Source organism: Coregonus lavaretus, assembly GCF_964263955.1.
Source record: "Coregonus lavaretus genome assembly, chromosome: 18".
Classification (NCBI taxonomy): domain Eukaryota; kingdom Metazoa; phylum Chordata; class Actinopteri; order Salmoniformes; family Salmonidae; genus Coregonus; species Coregonus lavaretus.
In genome coordinates this window covers 25,261,443-25,279,806 of record NC_140005.1, presented here as the reverse complement: position 1 = coordinate 25,279,806, position 18,364 = coordinate 25,261,443, and the positions used below count along the sequence as shown (strand labels likewise).

General features: G+C 43.7%; 2 protein-coding genes across 3 annotated transcripts in view; one reads left to right on the top strand and one right to left on the bottom strand.

Annotated features, from left to right (window-relative positions):
• The first annotated feature begins 1,602 nt into the window (after positions 1 to 1,602).
• Positions 1,603 to 13,716, top strand: tacc3 (transforming, acidic coiled-coil containing protein 3). 2 transcript variants are annotated; one of them, XM_084181608.1, is made up of 17 exons: positions 1,603 to 1,695; positions 3,615 to 3,792; positions 4,085 to 4,215; positions 4,330 to 4,376; positions 4,496 to 5,681; positions 5,854 to 5,923; positions 6,002 to 6,203; positions 8,375 to 8,433; positions 11,344 to 11,474; positions 11,725 to 11,809; positions 11,905 to 12,060; positions 12,134 to 12,201; positions 12,301 to 12,344; positions 12,446 to 12,606; positions 12,954 to 13,060; positions 13,181 to 13,301; positions 13,424 to 13,716. In XM_084181608.1, exons 2-17 carry the CDS (start codon positions 3,616 to 3,618, stop codon positions 13,487 to 13,489), a joined length of 2,811 nt encoding a protein of 936 aa, XP_084037734.1. In that variant the 5' UTR covers positions 1,603 to 1,695; position 3,615; the 3' UTR covers positions 13,490 to 13,716. The 2 variants fall into 2 exon arrangements, with proteins under 2 accessions (XP_084037734.1, XP_084037735.1); XM_084181609.1 differs by having other exon boundaries at positions 1,605 to 1,695; positions 6,017 to 6,203.
• A 903-nt stretch (positions 13,717 to 14,619) lies between these two features.
• Positions 14,620 to 18,364, bottom strand: part of LOC311145803 (fibroblast growth factor receptor-like 1) — a 57,758-nt gene continuing 54,013 nt past the window's right edge. The window contains exon 7 of the mRNA XM_084182114.1: positions 14,620 to 16,368. Within this exon, the coding sequence (XP_084038240.1) occupies positions 15,968 to 16,368 (401 nt within the window). The 3' untranslated portion in view covers positions 14,620 to 15,967. The remainder of the gene's footprint in view (positions 16,369 to 18,364) is intronic.

Below are 18,364 nucleotides of genomic sequence, written 5' to 3'. Positions count from 1 at the left end.
TTGTTGAAGCACCTTTGGCAGCGATTACAGCTGTTCTTCTCTGCAGATCCTCTCAAGCTCTGTCAGGTTGGACGGGGAGCGTCGCTGCACAGCTATTTTCAGGTCTCTCAAGAGATGTTTGATCGGGTTCAAGTCCGGGCTCTGGCTGGGCCACTCAAGGACATTGCGACATGTCCCAAAGCCACTCCGGTGTTGTCTTTGCTGTGTGCTTAGGGTCGTTGTCCTGTTGGTAGATGAAAGTTTGCCCAAGTCTGAGGTCCTGAGTGCTCTGGAGCAGGTTTTCATGAAGGATCTCTCTGTACTTTGCTCCGTTCATCTTTCCCTCAATCCTGACTAGTCTCCCAGTCCCTGCTACTGAAAAACATCCCCACAGCATGATGCTGTCACCACCATGCTTCACCGTAGGGATGGTGCCAGGTTTCCTCCAGAAGTGACGCTTGGCATTCAGGCCAAAGAGTTCAATCGGTATCATCATACCAGAGAATCTTGTTTCTCATGGTCTGAGACTCCAAAAAGCTGTCATGTGCCTTTTACTGAGGAGTGGCTTCCGTCTGGCCACTCCACCATAAACGCCTGATTGGTGGAGTGCTGCAGAGATGGTTGTCCTTCTGGAAGGTTCTCCCATCTCCACAGAGGAACTCTGGAGCTTTGTCAGAGTGACCATCGGGTTCTTGGTCACCTCCCTGACCAAGGCCCTTCCCCCCGATTGCTCAGTTTGGCCGGGCGGCCAGCTCTAGGAAGAATCTTGGTGGTTCCAAACTTATTTCATTTAAGAATGATGGAAGCCACTGTGTTCTTGGGGACCTTCAATGCTACATAATACCCTTCCCCAGATCTGTGCCTCGACACAATCCTGTGTCGGATCTCTACGGACAATTCTTTCGACCTCATGGCTTTATTTTTGCTCTGACATGCACTGTCAACTGTGGGACCTTATATAGACAGGTGTGTGCCTTTCCAAATCATGTCCAATCAATTTAATTTACCACAGGTGGACTCAAATGAAGTTGTAGAAACATCTCAAGGATGATCAATGGAAACAGGATACACCCGAGCACAATTTCAAGTCTCATAGCAAAGGGTCTGAATACTTATGTAAATAAGGTATTTCTGTGTTTTACGTTTAATACATTTGCAAACATTTCTAAAAACCTGATTTTGCTTTGTCATTATGGGGTATTGTGTGTAGAGTTTTATTTATTTAATCAATTTTAGAATAAGGCTGTATTGTAACAAAATGTGGGGTCTTAATACTTTCCAAATGCACTCTTTCATTTCATTCTCTCCCTCCCCTAAAGCAGAGGCTGCAAAGTATATCCTTTTCCATTACTGAACAGACAGCATAAATACTCTTGTCCCCGTCGTGTAGTAAAATGTACACTCTCCTATAATAAAATTGGCATCAAACGCACTCCTACAAATATTGTTTTAAATCGTCTTTGTCTCGACTAGCAATTTACTTTGGTTTTATGTTTGCTGGTCGTGTCAAGTCATGCAACGCTATTGGCTAATTCGTAAGAAGCTCCGCCCCATGTTTGAGATTTTCTGTCTATTTAATTGGTGCAAATCGAGGCGTTTAAATTCGAAATCTACTGGCCACTTGCTTAGCAAGCCGATTTCGAAAAAGTAAACTGTGTGTGGAGTTCGTTGCCGACAAGATAAATTATTTTATGTTTATCCGACTCCTTGATTGAGGTATGTAGCTATTTGGCTGCTTTTTAATTGTTCCTCTGACTTGGTCTATTGCGCAAAATGTCTTCGTTAATTTGATGCATCTATTCATGTAGCCTGACGCTAGCGATTTACTTAACGTTGGCTAGCTACCTAAATTACATAAAGTTAACCAGCTAACTGACTTTAGTTCCCTCCTACTAGCCCATTCATAGACGCTAACTAGTTAACGTTACCTTGTTAATGCCCTGGCCTTGTGTTCTCGAGAGCAAGTTCCCTCCCATGTCACGTACTGGGATCAATACGGTATAATATAAACTGGTCATTTATATTAGGATAAACTGCCTCGCTAGGTAATTATGTTAGTTAACGTTATTTTGCTGAGTTATTGATGGTTGGTGTCAATCTAACCAGCAGCTGACAACGTCCGCTAGCTGTCTACGGTTAATTGGTATTGGCAAACGTGCTGATGAATAGCTAGCGAACGTTACTAGGTACCTAACGTGAACAAGATTCATTTGAATTGTTCGTTGTTAGCTTACTAGCTAGCTAACGATAGCTGGTATGCGATTGCCATTATTCATGCGCTGACCACATTATTTCAGACATTATTTCACTTCAACAAGTAAGCGTAAAACTCATGGCATTGCTCCAAACCTTACTGTACTAGTTAAATGTTCAGCCGGACCATCCACAAAAATGCTGCAGTCACGGTAACTTAGTTTAGTTGGCTATGCACCATGGGAAATTCATCTAGCCAAACTCTGAATGATTCCAAATGGGCTTTGCAGATTGGGTGTGCTCTTTGGCAGTCCAGGCGGATCCATCCAGTGTAGGGAGAAGTGACAAGCCCTGGAACTGCAGGCCACATTATGGTGTGAGGACATAGTGGGTAAATTGCTTGTACACATTGTCACCAACTCGGCACCCCATCATTCTTTGCAAGCCATGAAGTGTTGTCATGTCAACAATTCAGAATCTGGTAATATAAATGTAGCCTAGACCTCGGCTATCAATTGAAATGTCAGTAAACAAACTTTTTGAATGACCGACAACGCTTTGTGGCCTGATGTATAGCTATTTCTCCCAACTGGTAGCACGTGACCCTTTCACATTTTCTCTCCAAATTAATTGCACATTCAGACTTCTAGGGGTTGGTGATGTTTACATGTAGCCATTGTCAACAAGGATCCAACCGTGCACACTACACATACACTGAGTGTACAAAACTTTAGGAATACCTGGTCTTTTCATGACAGACTGACCAGGTGAAAGCTATCATCCCTTATTGATGTCACCTGTTAAATCTACTTCAATCAGCGTAGATGAAGAGGAAGAGACGGGTTAAAGAAGGATTTTAAAGCCTTGAGACATGGATTGTGTATGTGTGCCATTCAGAGGGTGAATGGGCAAGACAAAAGATTGAAGTGCCTTTGAACCGGCTATGGTAGTAGGTGCTAGGCGAACCAGTTTGAGTGTGTCAAGAACTGTAACGCTGCTGGGCTTTTCACGCTCAACAATTTTGGTGTGTATCAAGAATGTTCCACCATCCAAAGGACATCAGCCAATTTGACACAACTGTGGGAAGCATTGGAGTCAACATGGGCCAGCATCCCTATGGAATGCTTTCGACACCTTGTAGAGTCCATGCCTTAATGAATTGAGGCTGTTCTGAGGACAAAAGGGGTGCTACGCTATATTAGGAAGGTGTTCTTAATGTTTTGTACACTGTATAGCTAGATACAACCTTGAGGGGGTGTATATCTAGAGCTCAGATATGGGCTTCATCAATTAGATTGAATGGGCTTCTGTCTGGACTGCAGGCAGTGTAAGTGACGTCTGTGTGACGTGCTTCGCTCAGTCTTATCAGTGTGCCCAGCTGTCTACTGGGTGTGGCCAACTATTGCTTCAGCTCACTCACTTCTGTGTGCCTCTCTTCATAGGATGAGTTCTACTGCTGTTAACGATGAGAATCGTGGGATCTGCCCTGGAAGAAAGCACAGCAATACAGAGACAAGTTGTGACATCTTTTCCTTGGATCAGCCGACTGGGAGGCCATCCATCCTTCGCCAGTCTCAGGCAGAGAACCTGTCCAACAAAACTATAGCAAAGGGAGGGAAGGTAGTTTATAATGTTCCAGAATAATCTGTAAAATAATCGTGTTATTATGAGGACCTATGCTTGACTGTTTGAATAGTCTAGTAAAAAGCATGAACTGATGCACACCCAACATTTTTTGTAGAGGTGTTTACTCACGGAGAGTAAACTGTATGAAAAGAAAGTTGTTCACTCGATATGCAAGCAACAATTTAACCAGGTTAGGTTTACCCATTACATATATTTTTATTTGATTGTTTAAAAATAATAAAAAAAAAAATAATGTTTGAATAGAACTTTTGGTTTTTGCATTCAGGTTGGTTTTCAGACTCCAAGAAGAGACCCTCACACTAAGAGAATAGTATCACCAACAAAGTCTCTCAAGATGGCAAGCCTGGATGACTGTACGAAAGCCCTGGAGTCTTTGCAGCTTACAACACATGAAGTGTAAGCATATACTTTAAAAAAGCCTGTAGCTGTACGTCACATTGGCATGATGATTCATAATCTGGTATCAAGTTGAGAGATTGTAGGCTAATCTATCCTCTTGTATTTTTACAGGGTGTTGCCTCAGAAAATCAATGTGCCTGTTGATGCGCCAATATCAGGTAAAGCATTTGACTAAAGGTTCAAGATTCATTACCCGAAGCCGCTTTATGTCACCATTAATTATTTCAACCATAAAATGTTGACTTGATTTTGACTTGTTTTACTGCGGACTTCACAGATGTGTCATCCTATCCTGATGATAACATGCCAATTCAGAGTAAAGGAGGTTATCAGCTGGATTTTGATAACCTTGATTTCATCAATCCCTTCCAAGGGTCTGGTAAAATGGTCCTCTCTCCAGCAAGGCCCAGTGAACTAGTTGAAACCCCCAAGGCTACTGATCTGAGTGAACCTAATGTAATTGAGGCAGTTTCTCATGAGAAGATGTTAGAGGATTTTGACAAGATTGAAACGGCACCGGATGAGACGCTCCCGTTCATGCCATCACTGGATAATTCTCTTGCTGACATCTCAGCCGATATGCGCTCAACAGATAGCAGTGTGATCACCATGACTAAGGACCCAGCCATCGAGTTATCCAACGCTGATGAGGACAAGACTGTACATTCATCAGTTGACCCAGATCAAGCTGTCCCCATTTCCTCTACAGTCATGGAAACTGTGGCCATCACCGAGGAGACTCCTCTGCTGCCCAAAGGTTCTTACATATTTGATTTTGACGACCTTGATTCAGTCAACCCTTTCCAAACAGGAGCCTCCAAAATTCAGAATTCCCCCGTACTTGGAAGAAAGCTGCCATGCAATGACCCTCCTCCAGAGGTGGAAGTTGAAGAGCCTGCGGTGAAGGAAATGGGACCAGCAGCCATGGTTCAGGTGGCTCAGCCAGTTGTAGAGGCACCTGTCCAGCCAGAGATGCGAGCTATTGCACCATTGTCACTTGCTCCCAAGGAGACGAGCCAGCCCGCTGAAGACTTCATGCCTCAGCCGGGTGAGGCCGCTCCCAATGCCGGCCCAGTGAAACTTGAGTTCAATTTCGATGATGGCGGAGAGATCAAGCGTAAGCCTCTTCCCAAAAGGTTTGGCAAAAGGCCTCCTGGTGTTAAGCCGACAGAGAAAAAGGCAGTACCTGAAGAAAAGAAAGAACCTGCTCTATCTAAGGAATCTCCAGTGAAGCCAGCGGTCAGTACTGATTCTGATATTCCTGTTCCAAAAGGCGCGTACAACTTTGAAAAGTTTGATGACCCACACTTCAATCCATTTGGTACAAATGCAAGAATGAGTGACTCTATAGTCTGTAAGGTGAAATCCAGTCCAGAGGCCAAGGCACCAACCTCAGTCAGGGTGTCTGCCTCCCCTGATAAAGTGGCAGAGCCTGTTCAGAAAGAAACTGCACCATGGCCATCGTAAGTTCATGTTCACTTTGCTGCCACTTTAATATTATATCAAATTAATTGATTAAAGGAAGTCTTGATTTATATTTAAAGCATAATCAGTTTGGTTGTGAGTGCTGTATAAAAATATATAACTTAAATTTAGCTGCACCACTCCATTAACTGGTGGTGACTCTATTTTCAGTGTTCTTCCTAGTGCTGGAGACACAATCTCAAGGACTGAACCGGATCTTTCTGCCACAAGAGAAGGAATTGTAAGCCTTTTTAAAACTAGCCAAAGCTCTATATCGATTGTAGTGACTACTTGGGTGACATTCATTCTCCAATCGTAGGACAACATTCCACAGGATCAGCAGCTTCAGATGAAGTCTTGTGAAGTTCAGGATCCTTCGTCTGGCAAAGAGCAGGAACCTCCAACTAAACCTGACCAACCTTCGCTGAGCACTCTAGAACCCTTCAAACTCTGCCAATTTGAGCAGAACCCACAGAATGGCATGTCAGAATTTAATGAGGAGTTTGTTCCTGGAACAACATGTAAGTCAAATAACTTGAGGCATGCATGTTAGTTGCTGTACATTTACATCATTTAGCAGACGCTCTTATCCAGAGCGACTTACAAATTGGTGCATTCAACTTATGATAGCCAGTGGGACAACCACTTGTTATGGGGTGGGGTAGAAGGATTACTTTATACTATTCCAGGTATTCCTTAAAGAGGTAGGGTTTCAAGTGTCTCCGGAAGGTGGTCAGTGACTCCGCTGTCGTGGGGGAGCTTGTTCCACCATTGGGGTGCCAGAGCAGCGAATAGCTTTGACTGGGCTGAGCGGGAACTGTGCTTTCGTAGAGGTAGGAGAGCTAGCAGGCCAGAGGTGGATGAACGTAGTGCCCTCATTTGGGTGTAGGGTCTGATCAGAGCCTGAAGGTAAGGAGGTGCTGTTCCCCTCACAGCTCCGTAGGCAAGCGCCATGGTCTTGTAGTAGATGCGAGCCTCAACTGGAAGCCAGTGGCGTGTGCGGAGGAGCGGGGTGACATGAGAGAACTTGGGAAGGTCGAACACCAGACTGGCTGAGGCGTTCTGGATAAGTTTTGGGGGTTTAATGGCACAGGCAGGGAGCCCAGCCAACAGCGAGTTGCAGTAATCCAGACGGGAAATGACAAGTGCCTGGATTAGGACCTGTGCCACTTTCTGTGTAAGGTAGGGTCGTACTCTGCGAATGTTGTAGAGCATGAACCTGCAGGATCGGGTCACCGCTTTGATGTTAGCGGAGAACGACAGGGTGTTGTCCAGGGTCACGCCTGGGTCACGTTCTTTGCACTCTGGGAGGAGGACACAATGGAGTTGTCAACCGTGATGGCGAGATCATGGAGCGGGCAGTCCTTCCCCAGGAGGAAGAGCAGCTCCGTCTTGCCGAGGTTCAGCTTGAGGTGGTGATCCGACATCCACACTGATATGTCTGCCAGACATGCAGAGATGCGATTCGCCACTTGGTTATCAAAAGGGGGAAAGGAGAAAATTAACTGTGTCGTCTGCGTAGCAATGATAGGAGAGACCATGTGAGGATATGACAGAGCCAGGGACTTGGTGTATAGAGAGAATAGGAGAGGGCCTAGAACTGAGCCCTGGGGGACACCAGTGGTGAGAGCACGTGGTGCGGAGACAGATTCTTGCCACGCCACCTGGTAGGAGCGACCTGTCAGGTAGGACGCAATCCAAGAGTGAGCAGCGCCGGAGATGCCCAACTCGGAGAGGGTGGAGAGGAGGATCTGATGGTTCACAGTATCAAAGGCAGCGGATAGGTCTAGAAGGATAAGCGCAGAGGAGAGGGAGTTAGCTATAGCAGTGCGGAGAGCCTCCCTGACACAGAGAAGAGCAGTCTCAATTGAATGACCAGTCTTGAAACCTGACTGGTTTGGATCAAGAAGGTAATTCTGAGAGAGATAGCAGGAGAGTTGGCTAGAGACGGCACGCTCAATAGTTTTGGAGAGAAAAGAAAGGGATACTGGTCTGTAGTTGTTGACATCGGAGGGATCGAGTGTAGGTTTTTTGAGGAGGGGTGCAACTCTCGCTCTCTTGAAGACGGAAGGGACATGGCCAGCGGTCAAGGGTGAGGTAAGGGAGAAGGTCTCCGGAAATGGTCTGGAGAAGAGAGGAGGGGATAGGGTCAAGCGGGCAGGTTGTTGGGCGGCCGGCCATCACAAGTCGCAAGATTTCATCTGGAGAGAGAGGGGAGAAAGAAGTCAAACCATAGGGTAGGGCAGTGTGAGCAGGACCAGCGGTGGCATTTGACTTTATAAATGAGGATCGGATGTCGTCAACCTTCTTTTCAAAATGGTTGACGAAGTCATCCACAGAGAGGCAGGAGGATTCAGCAGGGAGGAGAAGGTGGCAAAGAGCTTCCTAGGGTTAGAGGCAGAGGCTTGAAATTTAGAGTGGTAGAAAGTGGCTTTAGCAGCGGAAACAGAGGAAGATAATGTAGAGAGAAGGGAATGAAAAGATGACAGGTCCGCAGGGAGTCTAGTTTTCCTCCATTTCCGCTCGGCTGCCCAGAGCCCTCTTCTGTGAGCTCGCAATGAGTCGTCAAGCCACGGAGCAGGAGGGGAGGACCGAGCTGGCCGGGAGGATAGGGGACATAGTCAAAAGATGCAGAAAGGTAATGTCGACTTGACTAGCTTTTTTACTAACACTTATCCCCCTTTCTCTCCAGTCATGGCAAGTGACTTTGACGGACAGATGGACTACCTGGAGCAGTTTGGGTCCAGCAATGTAAGTGATTATCTTTTATATACAGTACCAGTCAAACATTTTGACACCTACTCATTCAAGGGTTTTTCTTTATTTTCACTATTTTCTACATTGTACAATAATAGTGAAGATATCAAAACGATGAAATAACACATGGAATCATGTAGTAACCAAAAGTGTTAAACAAATCAAAATATATTTTAGATTCTTCAACGTAGCCACCCTTTGCCTTGATGACAGCTTTGCACATCTTGGCATTCTCTCAACCAGCTTCATGAGGAATGCTTTTCCAACAGTCTTGAAGGAGTTCCCACATATGCTGAGCACATGTTGGCTGCTTTTCTTTCACTCTGCGGTCCAACTCATCCCAAACCATCTCAATTGGGTTAAGGTCAGGGGATTGTGGAGGCCAGGTCATCTGATGCAGCACTCATCACACTCCTTCTTGGTCAAATAGCCCTTACACAGCCTGGAGGTGTGTTTTGGGTCATTGTCCTGTTGAAAAACAAATGATAGTCCCACTAAGCGCAAACCAGATGGGATGGCGTATCGCTGCAGAATACTGTGGTAGCCATGCTGGTTAAGTGTGCCTTGAATTCTAAATAAATCACTGACAGTGTCACCAGTAAAGCACCATCACACCACCTAATGAACTTATCCTCTGCAGCAGATGTAACTCTGGGTCTTCCTTTCCTGTGGAGGTCCTCATGAGAGCCAGTTTCATCAAAGCGCTTGATGGTTTTTGTGACTGCACTTGAAGAAACGTTCAAAGTTCTTGAAATGTTCCGTATTGACTGACCTTCATGTCTTAAAGTAATGATGGACTGTCGTTTCTCTTTGCTTATTTGAGCTGTACTTGCCATAATATGGACTTGGTCTTTCACCAAATAGGGCTATCTTCTGTATACCCCCCTACCCTGTCACAACACAACTGATTGGCTCAAACGCATTAAGAAGGAAAGAAATTCCACAAATTAACATTTAACAAGGCACACCTGTTAATTGAAATGCATTCCAGGTGACTACCTCATGAAGCTGGTTGAGAGAATGACAGTTTTGCACATTTGGCATCAAGGCAAAGGGTGGCTATTTGAAGAATCTCAAATATATTGATTTGTTTAACACTTTTTGGGTTACTACATGATTCCATGTGTTATTTCATAGTTTTGATGTCTTCACTATTATTCTACATAGAAAATAGTAAAAATAAAGAAAAACCCTTGAATGAGTAGGTGTCAAAATGTTTGTATGTATAGATACAGTGGGGAGAACAAGTATTTGATACTGCCGATTTTGCAGGTTTTCCTACTTACAAAGCATGTAGAGGTCTGTAATTTTTATCATAGGTACACTTCAACTGTGAAAGACGGAATCTAAAACAAAAATCCAGAAAATCACATTGTATGATTTTTAAGTAATGAATTTGCATTTTATTGCATGACATAAGTATTTGATCACCTACCAACCAGTAAGAATTCCGGCTCTCACAGACCTGTTAGTTTTTCTTTAAGAAGCCCTCCTGTTCTCCACTCATTACCTGTATTAACTGCACCTGTTTGAACTGGTTACCTGTATAAAAGACACCTGTCCACACACTCAATCAAACAGACTCCAACCTCTCCACAATGGCCAAGACCAGAGATCTGTGTAAGGACATCTGGGATAAAATTGTAGATCTGCACAAGGCTGGGATGGGCTACAGGACAATAGGCAAGCAGCTTGGTGAGAAGGCAACAACTGTTGGCGCAATTATTAGAAAATGGAAGAAGTTCAAGATGACGGTCAATCACCCTCGGTCTGGGGCTCCATGCAAGATCTCACCTCGTGGGGCATCAATGATCATGAGGAAGGTGAGGGATCAGCCCAGAACTACATGGCAGGACCTGGTCAATGACCTGAAGAGAGCTGGGACCACAGTCTCAAAGAAAACCATTAGTAACACACTACGCCGTCATGGATTAAAATCCTGCAGCGCACGCAAGGTCCCCCTGCTCAAGTCAGCGCATTTCCAGGCCCGTCTGAAGTTTGCCAATGACCATCTGGATGATCCAGAGGAGGAATGGGAGAAGGTCATGTGGTCTGATGAGGCAAAAATATAGCTTTTTGGTCTAAACTCCACTTGCTGTGTTTGGAGGAAGAAGAAGGATGAGTACAACCCCAAGAACACCATCCCAACCGTGAAGCATGGAGGTGGAAACATCATTCTTTGGGGATGCTTTTCTGCAAAGGGGACAGGACGACTGCACCGTATTGAGGGGAGGATGGATGGGGCCATGTATTACGAGATCTTGGCCAACAACCTCCTTCCCTCAGTAAGAGCATTGAAGATGAGTCGTGGCTGGGTCTTCCAGCATGACAACGACCCGAAACACACAGCCAGGGCAACTAAGGAGTGGCTCCGTAAGAAGCATCTCAAGGTCCTGGAGTGGCCTAGTCAGTCTCCAGACCTGAACCCAATAGAAAATCTTTGGAGGGAGCTGAAAGTCCGTATTGCCCAGCAACAGCCCCGAAACCTGAAGGATCTGGAGAAGGTCTGTATGGAGGAGTGGGCCAAAATCCCTGCTGCAGTGTGTGCAAACCTGGTCAAGACCTACAGGAAACGTATGATCTCTGTAATTGCAAACAAAGGTTTCTGTACCAAATATTAAGTTCTGCTTTTCTGATGTATCAAATACTTATGTCATGCAATAAAATGCAAATTAATTACTTAAAAATCATACAATGTGATTTTCTGGATGTTTGTTTTAGATTCTGTCTCTCACAGTTGAAGTGTACCTATGATACAAATTACAGACCTCTACATGCTTTGTAAGTAGGAAAACCTGCAAAATTGGCAGTGTATCAAATACTTGTTCTCCCCACTGTATATCTCTTTCATTCCTGTTTGTTTACATTTTGGGCTTCCTCTAATTATTTATCCTTTATATTCAGTTCAAGGAGTCAGCACTGAGGAAACAATCTCTGTACCTCAAATTTGACCCCCTCATGAGAGAGAGCCCCAAGAAGTCTGGCGGCCCAACAGCACTCAACAACCTCCCTCAACCTGCTCCCTTTGCTTCACGGTACTTTACTCTTTTGGTCATAATCACATGGTTTTGTTTTACCCATCTAACTGGGGGGGGGGGGGGGGGGGACAAATGCCTTGTGCGTTCATCTTAAAATGTTATAGTTGCAAATAAGATTTTAATTTGCCTAGAATTGAGAGGATACTTGATCTCTAGTTTGTGTATCTTAAATGAGTTTGCAATTCAAAGGTGAATATCAAGGTGTTTGCGCCAAGTCTGAGGGAGGTTTCTGTCAATGTGGTTTTAGTGTGGATACCCAGAAGACTGGAGCCAAGGAGGAGGTGAATGGACTGAAATCTGTCGATCCCAAACTTCTTGATGTCCCACCACCTGTAAGTTACCGCAGTACTCCTCAAAGATCCTACTATAATATAGTAAAGCTAAGTAATGTGGGAAAACTGTTAAATGGATGTCTTCTCTCTTTTAGGTTCAGGTTGTTGGTCCTCGGACTCGCGTGCAAAATTCCCCTATGAATCTGGCCTCAACTTTCCCCCAACCAGCCAACACTGAGGATAACATCATAGAGGTGCTTAAATACAGTCAGCAAGACATGGAAGCTGCCGTTGCCAAGATCCAGAAAGAAGTAGGTGTTTGTTTTCCTCATCCCCTTCAATCCAGTCATGATCCTTTTCATTTATAATGGTTTCTTTTTATAGGCAAAGGAACAGGAAGATGAATGGAAGGCAAAGCATGACAAGCTATCTTGGGATAATCATGAAATGGGGTAAGCAATAAGCATTGAAGCTAGTCTTTGGTCACTGATTCTCATTTCAGACCTCTTAACAAGTTTAACTGTTGGTTTCTCTGCTTTTTGTTTTTGCAGGAAAATCATGTCTGAATTTGAAGCCACAATTGCTCAGATATTGGGTAGGTTGTAGTAAAGGAAATTGTCCAATGTTCAAGATGAAAATGAAGGGTATTCAAAAATGTTTAATGTAAAATGTACAACTTGTCATGGTTTCCTGCAGCTGATAAACAAAAGGAGAAGGAGATGGCCCAGGCTGAGATCACTAAAGTCTTGCAGGAGAAGGAGCAGGTATCACAGGACCTGAACACCATGGAGAGGTCCTTCTCTGATCTCTTCAAGAGACTGGACAAGTACAAAGAGGCCATCGAGGGTTACAAAAAGGTTGGAATTAAAAAGGATGTCATGACCTATGCATAGGGCCCTGTGTTTTGTGCAACCATGTGGCATGCCTAAATCTGAACCATTTATATGAAAGGTTTTTCACAGACCTGTCCCCTTTTTATGGTCCAGCACCATCCTCAGACAATTGCGTTCATTTTTGGTGTAATTATCATTTCTGGAGGAGGCTTAAAATACAGGATAAAATCTTGCTATGACACATGATTGCGCAAAACACTTTGGTGCAGGAAAGTAACATTGTTGTGAAGGATGATGCTGAATTGATGTAGGTCTATGACTTTGCTTTGCCAACCTCATGACTTTTGGTTTTAAATGTGTGTGCCACTAAGAATGAAGAGATGCTGAAGAAATGTGCTGAAGATTACCTGGCTAGGATCAAGAAGGAGGAGCAGCGCTACCAGACCCTGAAAGCCCATGCAGAGCAGAAAATTGGCCTGTAAGACTCAAACTATACTTTTTTGTGCAAAGTACAGCCGGTTACAGAATTGTGTATTGTTGCTGGCCTTTGTGTAGTCTCACTTGGCTGAATATTACATATATATATTTTTTTTTTCAGGGCGAATGGAGAAATTGCAGAGGTTCGCTCCAAACTAAAGTCGGAGGTCTCTGCACTTCAGGCCCAGCTGCGCAGGGAGCAGCTAAAGGCCCAGTCACTGGAGAACAGCCTTGACCAGAAAGTAAGTCCACCTCAGTCTGAAGTCCATGAGGCTGCCTCTATCAGGGTTTTTTGGCATAATTTGTTCAGGAAGGTTTTGCTCTTATCAGATTTTCCCTTCTTGCTTTTTTCCTGTCCCCTCAGGTAAAAGAGACGGAAGAACTCACCAATCTTTGTGATGAGCTAATCGCGAAAGTCCAGAAGGGCTGAGTTGAACTGCATGTCTGTCCTTGTCTTTATTGCTGTACTGTAGTTTAGATTTTTAAACAACAAATCTAAACGTGCTCTTCCTGATGAATATCGCTTTGTAAATGTTTTGCTGCTCTTGATTGGAGATCGAGCAATGGCTCATCTACTGATTCATATTTTGTTTTATCAATGTCGGTCTTGTCCATGTCTGTGTATTACTGTAATAATAAAACCATTTCACAAATCAAGATCTGTTGTAGCTCCTTGCAAGTTTATTTGAAGTTAATTGTAGCCCTCAAACTCCTTTTTGAGCCACAAGGAGACGCTGTTTACCAAAAGATTAATATTTTGTAGTGCAATCTTAGCAAAGGTAATTTTAGTTTTTGGTTTCATGCATTCATTTCATGTTCTGATTTGAGCATAGTGAAATTTGTACAAGTTTTCAGAACAGTAGCTACTTCATAAATGTTTCTAGGGGTGTGCTATGTTCTGTTAATTAAAACATTTCAATAGCTCCTTTCGGTCTCTAGAGCCAAACGCTCATCCCGTTCTAGAATGCCTACAACATAACAGAGCTACCCTGATACAATGCTCCCCTTCTTCCCCGAGCAATCACAGGGTCCTGTCACATCACTCCCGGAGCAGGACAATGCACTTCCTAAATGGTGAAAGGAAATCCTACCTAGATTGGAGTTGAATGAGGTGGTAGTGTGGGGCAGAGGGGAGGAGAAGGGCTAGATTCACTCTTAAATGGGAGCGATGCTAGTCAGTTGGTGTAGTCTTGCAGGGGCCATCACTCTCCTGTGAGAGCACTTTCTATCTCTGCCTGTATCTATTGTCATTTATTCCTGCACCACTGGCCCTTTGCTGGCTGCCCTCTGAATCACCCTGTGTAGACGACTAGGCTCTTCTAGCCATGTCAGGGGAGGAAAGCTGACCTGCCTTTTGTAGGGGGCTCCTGGTGGTCCTTATCTAGCAGGGCAGGTAACTGTCACTGAACTCAATCCCTCATTCCCAGTGGCAGCCGGTGGGCTGACCGCAGGCTTTTACAAACATCCTCAATATTCTAATTTTCAGACTTGAATCTCAATCAAGCCTTAATTGTTTTCGGACAAGTTCCTGTAAAGAATTGAGGCCATGAACCAAAGTGTACATTTGCTTGTCCTTTAATCAAACCGTTGCCAAATCAATCTTGAAATTACCTTTCTCACTTTTAATGGGGTACATCATAGAAGATTGTCAAACAACCAATTGTGTATAAGTACTTGCATAAACGAAATATGATTATCCTGGTTGGCAATGTCCTTCATATATGATACATTACATTGCAACTACAGAAAACCTTATTGAACTTACATAATTTTAATCAAAATACATGTAAAATGCCTGACTTTGAAAAATAAACATTTCCTTAAAATAAATTAAACACGTCTCCTTTCAAATGTATATAAAATGACTACATCTATATAAATTGTGGTTGGATTAGACTGCAGTGTAAGTAAGTACTCATTATGGTCTATGTATTCACTGCAACACTGGATATTTGCAAGGATTCTATAAAACACACATGAAAGGCTAGTGGTGGTAACCTAAGTAACATTTGGATTCTGGCAATATGTAGCGAGTCCAGCTATAGTCAACATTGGAACAATATTCTATTCTTTGCCGTCTTCGATATGGACATGAAAAATGCTACCAATGTATTTTCATAAGGCCTTTGTGGATGAATTTATGATTGAAAAGAAACAGGATTATTGATGGACACATCGATAGTGGTCAGGGTTAAATGGATGTGCATTTGAACAATAATGAAACATTTACAAAAATCAAAGGGGCTACCTGAGTATGAGCGTAATACCAGCCCTTTTGTATTGTATTCCATTCCGCCTTCAACATCACCTAGCAGAGCTTAAGTACTGTATCTTGTACCCTACAACATGATTAGAGGTAAAGGTCAAAACTGACCCTAATCCCTGTTGGTTAGTTGATATGGGTTAACAGCACAAGTTAATGATGGATTATTTATTTATTTACTGATGGATATGCACTCTTAGTAAGTCTGAATAGCTGCCTTTAACACATTGCAGAATCTCTTGGCGATTGAAGTAAGTGCACATCAGGGTTCGGTGGTTTTTAGTGGTGTTGATATGAAAAGTAGCACCAAGGACCAGGCAGGTTTGCAGGTACTGTAAAAACCATACATATTTTCATTGGAAGATGTGGTTATTTTAGTTGAGAAATCACTAGGGCAGCCATTTATGCACAAATCTCTAAAACTGCTCATTCACGATCACCTTCATTTCAATGTTGTACAGTACTGAATGATCATTATAAAGCCCCAGTATTGTCCAGTTAGATCAAGATCCAGCACAGGCAAGGTGACAGTTAAAAGAGCAGCCCCAGATGTGTGTAACCAGAGAGCTGTTCTCTGAGGTTCAGTCCACAGCTCAACCCTTGCTGTACGATGCAATCCTTCAGAGGTGAAAGAGGGGGACATATCTAACACTGAAAGTGAATGTGCTGGTGCACCTTCCCGTCCACGTGGGTGTGTGTGTGGATGTCAGTGTAGATTTTTGGGGGGAGGGCAGAGCCCCCTTGAGTGAGGAGAAGCTGCTGCTGAGCCAGATACTCCTCATAGTTTATGGAGCCCAGGCAGTCCTTCTCTGAGGTGGAGGGGGCCACACAGCTCCTGTCCCTCTCCCGGTAGGGCAGTCGGTGGGAGGCCTGCAGGACCTGGGCAGCCGCAGTGCTGGTAGGGGAACAGTGCTTCTTACTCTGGCAGAACCACAGCAGCACTGTACCGAAGATGAACACCATGCCAGCAGGGATGCCGATGATGACTGGCCAGGGGAGGGTGCTGGAGGCTGGGGTGAACATTGGGGTGATGGGTGGCTTGGTGTCTGCAGGAGGAGAGGGTCCGAAAAAAAGAAGTATCAGTCAACATGGAGTCAATCATTCTAAACAATAAAATTTAACAAAGAAGTAGCTACACATGCTGAGAGAGTCTTGGTTGAGAAATTAATAGTGCTGAGCGATTAACCAATATATATACAGTGGGATAAAAAAGTATTTAGTCAGCCACCAATTGTGCAAGTTCTCCCACTTAAAAAGATGAGAGAGGCCTGTAATTTTCATCATAGGTACACGTCAACTATGACAGACAAATTGAGAGAAAAAAATTCCCGAAAATCACATTGTAGGATTTTTATTGAATTTATTTGCTAATTATGGTGGAAAATAAGTATTTGGTCACCTACAAACAAGCAAGATTTCTGGCTCTCACAGACCTGTAACTTCTTCTTTAAGAGGCTCCTCTGTCCTCCACTTGTTATCAGTATAAAAGACACCTGTCCACAACCTCAAACAGTCACACTCCAAACTCCACTATGGCCAAGACCAAAGAGCTGTCAAAGGACACCAGAAACAAAATTGTAGACCTGCACCAGGCTGGGAAGACTGAATCTGCAATAGGTAAGCAGCTTGGTTTGAAGAAATCAACTGTGGGAGCAATTATTAGGAAATGGAAGACATACAAGACCACTGATAATTTCCCTCGATCTGGCGCTCCACGCAAGATCTCACCCTGTGGGGTCAAAATTATCACAAGAACGGTGAGCAAAAATCCCAGAACCACACGGGGGGACCTAGTGAATGACCTGCAGAGAGCTGGGACCAAAGTAACAAAGCCTACCACCAGTAACACACTACGCCACCAGGGACTCAAATCCTGCAGTGCAAGACGTGTCCCCCTGCTTAAGCCAGTACATGTCCAGGCCAGTCTGAAGTTTGCTAGAGTGCATTTGGATGATCCAGAAGAGGATTGGGAGAATGTCATATGGTCAGATGAAACCAAAATATAAATTTTTGGTAAAAACTCAACTCATCGTGTTTGGAGGACAAAGAATGCTGAGTTGCATCCAAAGAACACCATACCTACTGTGAAGCATGGGGGTGGAAACATCATGCTTTGGGGCTGTTTTTCTGCAAAGGGACCAGGACGACTGATCCGTGTAAAGGAAAGAATGAATGGGGCCATGTATCGTGAGATTTTGAGTGAAAACCTCCTTCCATCAGCAAGGGCATTGAAGATGAAACGTGGCTGGGTCTTTCAGCATGGCAACGAAGGAGTGGCTTCGTAAGAAGCATTTCAAGGTCCTGGAGTGGCCTTGCCAGTCTCCAGATCTCAACCTCATAGAAAATCTTTGGAGGGAGTTGAAAGTCTGTGTTGCCCAGCGACAGCCCCAAAACATCACTGCTCTAGAGGAGATCTGCATGGAGGAATGGGCCAAAATACCAGCAACAGTGTGTGAAAACCTTGTGAAGACTTACAGAAAACGTTTGACCTGTGTCATTGCCAACAAAGGGTATATAACAAAGTATTGAGAAACTTTTGTTATTGACCAAATACTTATTTTCCACCATAATTTGCAAATAAATTCATTAAAAATCCTACAATGTGATTTTCTGGATATTTTTCTCTCATTTTGTCTGTCATAATTGACGTGTACCTATGATGAAAATTACAGGCCTCTCTCATCTTTTTAAGTGGGAAAACTTGCACAATTGGTGGCTGACTAAATAATTTTTTCCCCCACTGTATATATTTTGGGTTTCTAAACAACTCATTGACCCATGTCGGTTCAATTATTTGAATTCCATTTCGTTGTTTTTTTCTGTGAGCTCAATGCTCAGTTTCTGTAGAGATAAATCAGATAAGTAATGGGCAGTTACTACCATCATGAGACTTTTATTAATTGTTTTATTCTGTGTTGTTACAGCATTCAACCCACATAATGCATTGTGCAATGAATGTACAAAAAAACAAGCGAAACTGAAGTCAAAAAACGAGATTAGCTTTTTAATAATCGAACCGAAACTGAACAGACCTCAAAAAGC

What these genes read in the sequence shown, in the direction of transcription:
- tacc3 (XM_084181608.1), top strand. Translation starts at nt 3,616, where the DNA reads ATGAGTTCTACTGCTGTTAACGATGAGAATCGTGGGATCTGCCCTGGA. An exon ending in CAGCTTACAACACATGAAGT is followed by an intron (nt 4,216 to 4,329) that starts GTAAGCATATAC and finishes GTATTTTTACAG; the next exon opens with GGTGTTGCCTCAGAAAATCA. An exon ending in CACAATTGCTCAGATATTGG is followed by an intron (nt 12,345 to 12,445) that starts GTAGGTTGTAGT and finishes GGTTTCCTGCAG; the next exon opens with CTGATAAACAAAAGGAGAAG.